General features: G+C 42.4%; 1 protein-coding gene across 3 annotated transcripts in view; it reads right to left on the bottom strand.

Moving 5' to 3' along the window:
• Positions 1-1,394: 1,394 nt before the first annotated feature.
• Positions 1,395-12,917, bottom strand: part of NKAIN4 (sodium/potassium transporting ATPase interacting 4) — a 52,014-nt gene continuing 40,491 nt past the window's right edge. Inside the window, exons 5-8 of one of the 3 annotated variants that reach the window (XR_003570996.1) lie at positions 11,416-11,476; positions 8,213-8,297; positions 3,772-3,859; positions 1,395-3,296 (exon numbers count right to left, since the gene is read on the bottom strand). Coding sequence is in view for 2 of the 3 variants with exons in the window: in XM_027881604.1 (XP_027737405.1) it covers positions 3,287-3,296; positions 8,213-8,297; positions 11,416-11,476 (156 nt within the window). In the remaining variant the exon portion in view is untranslated. The remainder of the gene's footprint in view (positions 3,297-3,771; positions 3,860-8,212; positions 8,298-11,415; positions 11,477-12,917) is intronic. The other 2 variants (XM_027881604.1, XM_027881605.1) reach the window with 2 other exon arrangements.

The raw sequence follows: 12,917 nt of genomic DNA, 5'->3' as shown, positions 1-12,917 counted from the left end.
CACTAGTTGAGCAGTTTGAACCCTCCAACTCTTGGAGGAATTGATGGGTCTCTGCCAGACAGCAGCTTTCATAGAGAGGAGGATTGTCACCAACATGCCAAATTAGGTGTTGTGTGGGTTCAAGATATCACTGGCTTTGTTTTGCCACTATAAATAACAGCAAAAGCTCACAGTTTAAATAGAAGTGCTAATCTGAGAAGGGAAAACAAAACCAGCTCTGTGCTGGAATAGTGTTATTTCCTCTTAAACTCAGCTCAGTGTGGCTTGAACCTAAAGTAAGTGTGAGCAGGACTACAAGGCTGGAAATGTACAGCTATTTCTGGGGCTTCTCTTATTGAACACTCCAAAAATTCATATGGTTTTTCCATATCCAGAAGGGAGAAGGTGGTTTTTCCTATGGGAAGATGTTCTTCCAGGAATAGATATGCCCTGTTTTTAGAGTGGTGTAGCATCTCCAGTGATGCCTGTCCCCAACAGAGGGCACTCCTAAACTGGAGATAAGGGAACCCACCGGAGCAAAACCCTCATCTGCTCCTAGCTCTGAGAGCACGCTGGGGGTGGGACCGACTGCCAGTCCCTGCCCTGGCCACTTTGAGACCTTGTGGTACTCACAGTGGCTCCAGCACAAGCAGACCAGGAGGAGGGGTTTTCAGAGTATGAAGGATGAATGGCTCTGATAATGAAAACTGGAGGAGGTAATTAAGTGTGGAATATGACCCTTGGTAGCTTCTCTTAGTTTCTTCTCAGACTGTGGTGGCTTTTTTTTTTTTTTTTTTTATGATTTATGGCAGTCATTGATACTGCATATTATAGGCTTATTTGAATATAGGCTTAGTGTTTATTTTCCTTCTATTAATTGATGCTTTATGCTACAATGAACACAGGTAATCGAGTGGTAGTTATGAAGCTACTCAGTCATCACACTTTTATTTATTCACTTTTCCAGTGCGTATTAAAGCCAAGAGGTAATGCTGTTTAGTGCATAGTTTGATGTTTAGTCTCTTTAGAGTACTTGGCAAGTGGTTTTTATTTTTTAATCAGTTATATTAGTAAATGTGCCATCAGGGCTTGGAGACATGTAGTGTTAAAAACATGCAGACCTCAAAATAATTCCAGGAGTTCCTCCATACTACCACCTAGAAGAATGCCTTCCTGAAACTATTAGTGAAATGTTTTAGCTGTTCAAAACTGGAACTGTGCTTTCTCCACCATCTGGGCTGAATTTTGGTTGCTCTCAAACAAGGCCAATGACAACTGCTGGTATCTGATGGACAACAATTTCTCTGAGGAAAAGAAATCACAGTAAACCAAAAAAATGTGAAGTTGGTGATTTTTGGATAAGGGAAGATTCATTTAAAAAGCCCCAAATAAATTAAATATTTCATGGAATAAACTCATTCACTAGAGGATATTTATTCTCCTGCTCCCTTTTGGTTTTCTGCCCCTTCAGGGAACATCAGGGCAGGTAGGAATGAGTGTGATGCAGAAATGAACTGAGTCAAAGGTGAGGTGGAAGAAGTGCCAACAGACAGTGTATGCACTTTGCTGTTCACGGTGTTGAAATGGAGAGTAGCTTTTGTTTCACTGATATTTTTTAACTTAGTGATGACACAATATTGACTAATAAGGGGAGTAATTATGTTTTGTCAGGCAGGGCTGTTTGAAAGATGGTTGAGCTTTTTCTTCCTCTAATCATGATACTAGTGTCAAACCAGTTGTCTGTTCTGCTCAGTCAGAAGAAGGGGAAAAAAACCTATCCAGAAACCAACATTTTTACTTGCAGTTGCACCCAGTCACAACTCAGGATGTTAATTTGCAGTGGGTATCTGGAACAGAAGCTTCACTGAACCAAAAAAAAAAATGCTCTCTTGGTGCTTATACATTTGGGTTTATAGAAGAGGACTTTACTTCCTGGGTTCTTTGGAATGGAACAAAGAAAGCTGCATCATTTTAGTCTTTGATTTAGCACTTAATGTTTTTATTTCTTTTCATTCTTCCTTCACACTTCTCCCTAGCATGGCTTCTAGCTTGACTCTTCTGAATAGCATTTTTCAAAAACTGCCAAGTAATCCCAAACAGATTAGGTAAGACAACAACAAATTACAGCAGCACTTGGAAGGTACCAGCCACAGAATCCCACAGCTGGCTGGCCAAGTGCTCTTTCTCTGCTTGATCCTCATTGTGCTGGGAGACACAGCTAACAAAACTGACATTTTGTTGGTTTTGTTCTGTTTTAATTAATTGCTGCAGCTCATTAATGCAACTTAATTACACTTACATTCCCCCTTTGGCCCTTTCCCTCCCCTCCAAAAAAACCTGTCACAAAAAAAAAACCATCTTCCATGGGGATGTTGCCAGGCTTGTGCCTGGAATAAGCGTGGCTGCTCAATGGAGAAGGCAGGGACAACCCCTCCCTGTGATCCATGAAGAACTAAACCTTTTTCAGTGTCCTGCAGGGGAATTAAGGTGTGTGGATGGCTACACCAGTGTTAATTTAATGTAGCTGGGCAAATCAGAGCAAGCTCCAGCTGCTCTGAGAATGGCCTGGCATGTTGAAATGGGATAAAGCTTGGTGCTGAGTAAAGATTTGGTGCTTGTACTAGTTTTTTAGCTGCTCAGCATTACTGGAGTTAGGTCACATGACACTGAAATCCAGGACAAATGCTTATTGCCATGTCTACAGAGAATGAGGAAGGGAGCCCTGGATGGGCAGGGAGGAAGAAGGGAAGAGTTCTCAACTATAACTTAAAAAGCAAAAAAGCCTAAGTAACTCAAATGTAAAAGAGGCCCCACCAAGTTCTACACAGGCAGGGAGGAGATGAAGTTGTGTTAGGGGATTTAGGCTCTTTTCAGAACAAGGGAGAGGAGAAGGGGAAGGAACTAACTACAGAACATATGCAATGTCCCAGGGCGTTACGCAGTGCTTCCTTCTTTATGGATCCAAGGCCGCAAGGAAGCAGCTCCAGCTTCAACTGCATCTCTTGAGAGAGGCTCTTGGTGAACTTGTTCTGCCAGAGGTCTTTAGGCCTGTGTCATTTCTTGCCTAGTACCAGCAGACTGTGGTAGGAAAGGTTCGTCAGGGCACTTGGAGAATTGCAAACCAGCTGTGTGGCCGTTCTTTGATGTACATTCATTGCATTTGAAAAGAGGACAAGGAACAAAAAAATGGAATGGAGTCCACCATCCTGCATTTCCTCTGCCAAAGATCCAGGCCACAGGGGACTGTTTCCTGCAGCACCTTTGATGGTGGAGTGCAAGGCTTATCCATCCTCTGGCTCCTCTTCACTTACGCAGGCCTGTAAGGGAGGGGAAAAAAAGGTGAATGTGGGACATCAGTGTGTAGCAAGTACTTAACTGCTTACTTAAGAGAACAGAAGTGGTAGGAAAAGAATTAGGACACTTTTTTTTCCCTGTTTTGTGCTTTTAAATATGATTTCTTACAGATGAGGAATAGGATTGAGAGCTCAGAAGTAATGTGGTTAAGTAGTCTTCAAGCCTGGAAAGGATGCTATGCACATGTCAGACCTGAATATGCTGCAGTTAGGCTAAGGAACAGATAAAAGAGCCAAAGTGTTAGATCTATGGATCCCTCAGCATTTGGAGCCACATAAAACTTGGTTAGGAATTTAAAAAGCTAAGGATCATCTCTAGAATAAAGTAGCTGTGATAAAATTGCAGTGATGTGCTTTTTGTGTAGATGCAGCAGTAGAAGCAGATCTACTTTTGGAGCCAGCAGTAAAGGTGAGTGAATGTTTTTGGCTGAAACATCACCTCTTACACATGCGGCTTCAGGTTGATCAAAAGAGTTTGCATATTCATGTTCATATTCAGCAAACTGTTTGTTTGGGGAAAAGTCTACCTAGAAAGAGAAGCAGAAGCATTTTGTTTTGTGGGGGGTTTTTTCTCTCCTCAAAATAAAGTGGGTTTTTTTGTTTGTTTGTTTTTCCTGTTTAGGTAAAAGTTTTTTCTGTAGAGTATTCTGGTCATCCTTAATTAACTATGAGCTGATCTACTGAAGAACCCCCTTTCAGCCAGTAAGGGATGACTGTTGTATGGGGTCTAGTCCTTTCATGCTCATGCTCACAGCTGCTTCATGCCCATGGCCAGCAGCCACTGCACCACAAAAGATTGATTAGGGAGTATTAAAGTGAGCAATTGCCAACTGGAGCCTCAGATCACTCAATTAACCAATACCTCCTGGTGCTGCCCTGTCAATACTGAGCTCTCCATCTGGTAAAAGTCACACCCTCTCCAACCAAATGGCCTTTTCCACGGGTAGATCTGAGGAAAGGCAAGTCAGTTCTGAAATCTGGCCCCACAATTAAAATTAAAGCTCTCAAACCATTGATGTGATGTAGCACTTGGGGTGCCAGATCACAGTGAGAGTTACAGGCTGGAGCTTCACAACTGTGCAATTCACTGCTTGGCCTTATAAACACAGCCTTAAAAGGCAGAAAGATCTATTGCTCATCTCTGTACCTTTTAAATAAATAGAGGCTACCCCCTGTCACCCAGCAGGTTCTTGATTTAGCACTAAACTGTGTACAAAATCATGCTTTGAGGCTATTCTGCTTTGTAATTGAGATTGCACAGCAATGCTTTCTGAACCAGATTCGGAGCAGGCTGTCATGGGACGAAATGGATGCAGCAGGAGGGAAGTGCTGACAAATGATCAGGATGCTCTGGGCCTCCTCCTGCCTTGGCAGGTAGTGCAGGGTGCTTGGAGATAAGAGCTTTAGTGGGAAATGTCACAGCTGGCTCAGTTAACCCTTCCATGGTGCAAAAATGCATCTTTGCCTCCAGTGATGAGAACTCTGTGACTTCAAGGGAAGAAGAACAAAAGCAACCTGGAGCTGAAGTGTTTTATTATCCTTTGGCTAAGCACTTTGACACAGAAACTCAGGCACTGAAGACTTTAACATGTCTTCCATCAAGATTCCTGATATATTATTATTATTAAATAATTAGTGTAGTGTCTTGACTGGTAATCAGCAGTGAGATTAAGGGTAATTCTGTTACACAGTAAAACTTCCAGAGCAATTTTTTCCATGATAATTTGAGCCTCTTTTATTTAAGGTTGTGACTTGAAATAGTAACCATCCCAGCCAAACTCCCCTGGAGGCAATGAAATGTAGAGCAGAAACAGTTGTGGAACCTAAATAGAAATAAATGTATTTTTAGACAGCCATTTTTTGCTGTGTAAGTGTTGGAGGTACAAATTAAGATGAAGCACACTTAAATCTTGCCATTGTAAGCAACAGCACAAAATGATGGTTGATTTTTGTTGTTGTTGGCTTTTTTAATAGAGGAAAATAACAGCTGACTTGATAATTTGTCAGGTTTTCCACTAACTGGAGACTTGCAGCTGAGGTCAAGGAGGGCAGTAGATTACCATGATGAAGCTGGGAGATAACTGGATTGTGGTCTGCAAGTACCTGTTATCAGTAAAAGGTTTTGGAAGGATGTTTTTTCCTCCTAGTAGGAGGCAAAGGTATTTAAGAACTTCTTGCAGTGCAGTGGATGGAAGTTGAAGGCCAGATTTGGGGTGTACAGTTTGAATACTGGATTTAGCAGCTGATAACCACTGAATTAGGCTGCCAAGGAACTCTGCAGTTTCCCTTTAGTATCTTTGAACTGTGGCACCATATTTAAAAGTTTTCTAACTTGGGCTGTGTGTTCAGTAAAGAGATGATGAGGGTTAGTCTTGGATATAAACAGTGCTCATCAGTCCAGGTCACGTCACTGTTCTGTGGGGCCTTGGATCTCTGACAACTCGTAAATTTGGAGAGATGAAGAAGAGAGATTAGGGAAAAAATGCAAGCCAGGACAAGGGAAAGGGCACATTGAGAGGAAGGAGTGTGATCTCATCAGAAAAGGATAAATAAAACTGGAGTGAATAGGATAATTCCATTAGGGAAGGAAGGAAAGTGATCCTGTTAGAGAGTTGTGGCAGCCCAGCAAGTGCAATATCAGGATGAGGGGGTGATGCCATCCTGAAATGAAAGCTCATGGCTGCAGTCAGCTGCAGGTCAGTAGCTGTGTGGAATACATTTGGTTTTGTTCAGCATTTCCATTAACAAAAAGGAGTTAAAACCAGAAAGCCCATGTTCCCTATCCCTAGCTCTTCTACAAATTTACACTTCAAAGAAGTTGCATGGATTTGTTGTTTTGCATCTTTTTGAATAGGATATTAAAAAAAAACATAAAAAATACCTTCAAGTCATCACTGAAGGATTTTCACAGCAGGACAAAGGCATCTGGCACTCAGTGCCCCAGACTGCAACACTCCATGGCATCATTAGTTGAGAATCAATTATCCCTTCCTCCTCTCCCTCCCCCTCATACATGTGGAAGAAAGGCAAGAGTGAGGCTGAAATAACTAAACAAACAAAAATTGCTGTTTGGTGGCTGCTGTGAAATTTATAGAGGGTCACTTTATCTACTGCTCAGCAGCTGCTTTCATGTCCTGTTAGCCAGGAAGAAATATTACTGTGTGGTGGCAGAAGCCATCGACAGAGAAGTGATGGGCTGAAGAACGGGAGTGAGGAACAGCCAAATTATCTGTGCACTTCAGCAGCAGCTTCCCATCTTACTGAGGCCCTGGAAGGAAGTCTTACATTTCTAAGTTCTGTCTGTAGTCCAGTCTCCCCACATGGAAAACTTCATTTATAAGTGATAGCCCCTTTCATGAGCAGAATTGGTCATTAAGAAAAAAAGCAGCCCAAACCCAGCACTGTAAAAGTGTGTGATGTTCCTTCAGCACGCTGCTGCATTGAGGGAGTAAATCAGGGAGCTGCTTAAGGCTCCACAGCTTCTGCAGACTATGAAAAATTCCACTCCACTGTGACAAAATGAGAGAGAAATCAATATTTAATCTCCTGTAGCATCCCTTGTAATAACAGAACAGAACCCCAAAGTTACAGGAAATTCAACTGCTTTGCAAAAATTACTTGCTCTTCTGATCTTGTTCTGCAGTGACAAAGTGGGCAGTAAGTCCTTGTGGAATTAGAGGGGCACATCTACCCATCTATTTGGGGGGAGTTTTTCCTCCCTCAGCCCCAGTCTTCTCCCCTTCTTTTTGGCAAGAGTGTCTGGTAACATTATTCCCCAAAACAACCTCCCTTAGCAGCTGCTTTAAAAACATTCTATATGTTGAACTGCCACTTATAGGTCAATTTAAAAAATATAAAAAAATCACATCTCCTTGCTGTTTTAAGCAGACAGTGCTGGCCTTTATGTTCCAGAATCTTATTAAGAACCAGCTTTTAAGTGGACAGAGTGAAACTTTGATCTTGTGCCTTTAGCAGCGGGAAGGGATTATCAGAGGGCAGAAATGGGAATTCAACAATGGATCTCTATTACTGGTATGAGAGAAGCTGCTGTGGAAAGCTCCCCCTTCTGCTCCCTGCTCTCAGCTGAACTCTTGGGCTGCCCCACACATGGAAGCTTCAGTTCTTGTAGACAACAGAATTTAAAATAAACAAATAATAAAAAAAAAATTTTAGGAGCAAAACCTGTGCTATCCTGAATACAAACCATCTAATGCTCATTTAAATTTAATTCACTGGAGCATTATCTTTGTACCCTCCAGGATCCCCAGAAGTGCAAGCAGGGACAGGGAAACCCTGTTCCCAAGAGAAAGTCAAATTTTGTGGTTAAAATGACAGGGATGTGTAGGTCAGAGCTCAGTTATGACTGTCCACAGAGCTAAGTACAGCTTAAATAACTCGATGTTGCAGAAATTTTACTCCAGTACAAATCTTTCGTGGATGCTTTGCCTGACAGACCACAATTTAACCTTGACAGTGAGGATCACGTTCTGCTTGTGCTGTGGCTGACCCTTTCTTCCTCACAAGCTTCTGCCTTGACCTGCTTGGGAACCATTCATGGCTAAAAGAACCCTCCCTTTGCTTTCTTCAAGGAAAAGGCACCCAGTAGGTTGTTTACAGTAGCATCCTATAGCTGGCCCCACTGTTTCCTATCCAACAGCACTGCCCTAAGCCAAGCACAGCAACTCCAGCTTCACCCTGGGGCTGAGCAGGGGCTGCTTCACCCCTTCTGGTGTCCATTCCTTCCTTCCTTCTGTGCCTGAAAAGCCTGTTGGAGAAATCAACCTTCGAGGAGGGGAAAAAAAAAACCCAAACCTGTGGTACCCTTGGGCCACCAAACCAAGAGACACGTGCAGCCTCTTAGCACAGGAGATGATACTTACAGGTATGTCTGCTTGAACAAAAGGTTGGTGGGTTTTTCATTGACATGGTAGAGAGGAAATGGATCAAATCCACCAATGAAATCAACTGAAAAAAAATCAAAACTCAAATAAACAAACAAACAAACCAAACATGGCCAGAAAGTCGAAAGGAAATGAGAGAAAGGGTTGGATGCATGTCATGGCATAACACAAAAATCAGTGACAGAACAGAAAAATGGGTTTTCAGGTATGGATTCCTGGGATGGGCAAATGTGCCAAAGAGGAGATTCAGCCAACACAAGACTTAGAGCAGAGCTAACAAAAGACTCCAGAAAAAACAAAACCCTCCTTGGAGATCGCCGGCACGCTGTGACTTCACATGAGAGCGAGCTGACAAAGCCTCAGCCATTCCACTCTGAGCCGAAGGGAGGAAGCTGGGAATGGCTCCTGAGTGGATGCCAGGGAGAAGCTGGCAGCACAGCAATCCCCTTGAAGGTTATACAGTGAAGTGGGAATTTTCTTGCCCCACTTGTCTTTCCTGCAAGACAACAGCAGCTTTGGAAAACTGCAAGCACCTCATTATCTTGGGCTCTGATGTTTTTCACGTCCCCTCTGCCAACTCCATTTCTTTTAATTGTGTACAAATAGGAACAATGCTCCCCTTCTCCAGCGTTCACAGAAGGGCAACGTAACTCAGCAGGGAGAGTTTTAAGTGACAATTCCCTTAGTAACCAGAGAAGCAATTTCCAAGCCTGTCTCATTTCCCCTGACATCAGGCCAAGCCTGTGTCACTGAGCTGGCCAGCACAGCCAGGGCAGGAGGGGTGTGATGGGGTGTGATTTGTGACTGACCTTGCAGGCCTTGCAAAACCCTTCAAAATGGATTCAGCTTAAACCACTTTTTGGTGCCAAGTTAGTGCATTTTTTTTGAAAGTGTGAAAGCCATCCTGTCCAAGTGCCATTTAAAAATGATTGGAGAGTCTTATTAACTACATAAGTGCCTGTTTACTTTTCTTTCCTGAAGGTGGCACTATTATTTTAAATTTTAGCTGAAGAGTTTTGGTATTTTCTAGTGGTCAAACAACAGAAGAAAATATTTACTGATATACTGAATGTTAAAAAAAAAAAAAAAAAACTCTTAAAAAATATATTTAGGAACCCAAGGGCAACAGATTCTGAGAAATTCCATCTTGATGGAGAGCTTCATGCTGACACAGTGATTTTGGAACAACTGTCAGGTAACGGGTGAAACCTGTAGAGGTTCTAAGTTAATTGTGGGGATAATTCCCAAATAGTTTCAGTGAGACTTGACCTCTCCTCAGCCACTTTTTGAAAACATTTGAGTATCTTAAAATCAAAAAAAGCTGCACTTCAAAAAAAAAAAAAAAAAAAAAAAGACACGTTATTACCTCAGTTGTGAAATTTCTAAATTAGGAAACCTCAAAGAACTGCAGTTTTGAGTAACTGTGTAGTACCTTGAACAAACACAGGTCCTATCATCTGACTATCTATGGGAGAAGGGTTGGGTGCATTCAAAATCCAAATCACTTTAAAAAAAATAATCTTGTGTGGTTCATTGTTGCAGTATATTATAGTCCATTAGCACATCTAAAATATTCCTGCCCACAAATCAGCATTAGTAGATCCCTACTGCTGTGTTTTCTCATGAAAATCACGTTAGCATGAGCTTCCTGATTAATGTGCCTCAGCACTTATAATTACTTCATGCTGCATATCAAAGCAACATTTAAAGGAAACCACAAATGGAAGAGAAAATTAAAACGCAGCTCAAATTTATTCAGGTCACTGGAAGGATCTACCCCTGCGAGTGTGAAATATTGATGGTTTGTCATTGTTAATTATTCAAGCTGGCATTTTAACTCCAAGCTGGGAAACTGGGAGGGAAAGTGAATTTGTTAGTGGGGAAAAAAAAATAAATATGTATCCTGAAATTAACAGCTCTGTGTTTCTAGATAAAGCTTCCTTCCATGTGGTTGCCTCTCCGAACAGATCCCTACTAAAAAAATGAGCTCTGTCAAGTTCTTGCTTTACAATATTCAGCAGGGGCTCAGAACTGAAGCTTTTTAGCTAATAGAAGAGCTATAGGGTAATTTAAAAAATATTACTATAATGTAGCACCTTCTCTAAGTGCACTGCCAAGCTCTAAAAAAAAAAAAGATCAATAAAGCCACTGGAATGAGTTCAGCCACACAGGAAGGAAATAAAAAAAAAACACATGAGAACAAGTCAGACAAGTAATGCATCTCCTCTCACTCCTATGAAAACACATTCTTCACACACTTTTAAATATTCAGTTCAAAGCTGTTGTTTTTCAGCTCTCATCCATGCCAGCTGCTCTTTAAAACAACAAAATTACTTGCACAAACCTAATCAATGTCCTAAAGAATTGATACTTGGATGTAAAACCTGTGGATCAGACCCTGAGCTGGAGTAAACTGGCTTAGGCCCAGCCCACTGCCAAAGAAATCAAACTTCACCTTCATTTTAACTCTAGGCATCCATTCTTCTGTGTGTAAATTACTGGCCTCAAAATTTTGAGTTTGAGAAAGGCAGAGTAATCCAGGGTCAGGTTATGGACACCTGCACAGATCCCACAGACCCAGGTGATGCCCCTGAGTCTTTGCTGACACACGTCTAGTGACGGCACTGAAGAGATTTGTGTACCAAACACAAGGGAGTTGGAGTTGGCTCCTTCCTCCTTCTAATTCAAACACAGTACTTCCTCTGCTCTTAAATTAAGTGGTCAGATTGGTCCTTGGCAAGAAATCTCATGTTCTCCTCCATCCTCAGCCCATGGCACGTGAGACTCAGCAGGTCACCTACTTGAGCACTGGGATGAATTCTTTGTCGAAGGTGCTCTTAATCACAGCAGTCATATTTCAGTAGCATAGTCCTTAGCTATACAAGCTCAAGAACAGAAGCAGCTGCCCAGTTTCTGTAAAGCTTAGTCCAGCTGAGAAGCCAAAAACAAGCTCTTAAATGGTGGAAGTGTAGCGGAATGACAGCATCTAACACACAGTGACATGGGGGGAAAAAACCCTCACAGTAAAACCAGCTGATCCTGGAGAGGCAGGTAGTGCCATATCCCATAGAGGCAGAGATGGAAAGAAACCTGATAGCAACTCAGCCCTCACAGACAGACATCTGAGAGAGAAATAAAATTCACTATAACCTTTGCCAAGGGATCTGCTGATAAATACTTACAGCTGTCTTCTTCTTCTGTAAAAACACTAACGACGTAACAGGCGTAGACAAAGCCCACCAGCTGGAAAATAGAGAGAATAAATCATTTCAGAATCAGCCCGGTCAAAACCGGCTCAGCAGCACTTCAACAGCCAGTATTTACACCCCTCTTGGCGGTGTTACTGTAGTGGAGGAGCCAAGTCTTATGTGCTGTAGGCAGGGGGTGCAGGTGTAGGTGTCAGGGAAGACACTGATGGAGCACAATCAGAGCTTGACAATAAAAACTTGCAAGGCCCACCCTCACCTTCAGAGTAGCAGCATGCAGCTGTGTGAATGACTGGCAGGAACATGGGCTGGCTTTGCTGAGACTGAAACTCTCTGTAAGAAGTGAGGGGGATGCAGGAGAGGGCCTTGTGTAAGGTTTTAGACAGATGGTTGCATACAGGAAACACACAGGGGGAGGTTTTATTAGGAGGTCCAGGGACAAGAACTCATCAGCTCTGCATTCCTGTCATATGGGGCATGCAAGGGAAGAGACACTGGAATCTTTAGTAGCTCAGCTGGTAGTTTCTTGAAGCTCTAACACATCAGAACTGCCTCAGTCAGCCTCAGTAGCAAGTTGTTAGCCTGAACAGAGAAACAAATTTCTGGTACTATGGGACTTAAACATTCTAGATCCAGAAGGGTCTCATTTTGCTTTGCCTTCTTCCTGTTAATCAAATATCCTCTCCATCCTTCATTTTACATCTTTACATAACACCCCACTTAGCGAGATCGTGGTTGACAGTAACTGTGTTAGTAAAGTTCTTGTGAGGCATAATTGTTTTCCACTGTGAACTCAATTCTTTCGAGCAAGAGTCAGCCTGTAACACGCAGTGACTCACTCCAAGGGGAGACAGAATGATGCATGGTGGGGCTTGAAAAGTAGAGTCCATTCATTTTTAATATGACAGAAAAATACATCACACCAGAAAACAAAAGGCAAGATAATGAGATTTCTACTGGGGAGTTATACAACATTCGTGGCTCTTCCAGCTCTCCCTGACAAAACATGCGTTGTTGGAAAGGAATTGGAATGGTTCCGTAGCATCACTAAACTCTGCTTTTCCTTTACATTCTTCTATAACCATCTGAAAGACAAGCCAGCTCACTCCCTGTCCTCTTGGGTGAGCCTTATGGAAGCACATCCCAATACCTCTGTGGAGGAGGGGGGAGCTCTGGGGACTCCCTCATTCCCCTGCTGTGCATTTCTGAAACCAGGGCTGCTTCAGGCTAAGTTTCAGTGAGAGACAGGGAAAAATAAATCCCCTGGGTGTGATGCTAACCACAAGACCACGTGCAATGGCCAGTCTAATTGTCCCTGCTGACTTTCAGAATTGCCTCTGAGTAGAAGCATCACTTTTTAAAGGCAGACAAAGCTAAACAAAACAATCAGAATATCAGAGATTTTTTTTTTCACTCTGCTATTGCCTGTACTGTGCTAACATAAAACCTTAAGTGGTTTGGTTTTTTTCTTTAAGTTT

This window comes from Empidonax traillii, unplaced genomic scaffold (genome assembly GCF_003031625.1).
Source record: "Empidonax traillii isolate 1590-97213 ecotype Southwest subspecies unplaced genomic scaffold, ASM303162v1 scaffold91:size2966241, whole genome shotgun sequence".
Classification (NCBI taxonomy): domain Eukaryota; kingdom Metazoa; phylum Chordata; class Aves; order Passeriformes; family Tyrannidae; genus Empidonax; species Empidonax traillii.
This window is presented reverse-complemented; position numbering and strand designations above follow the sequence as displayed.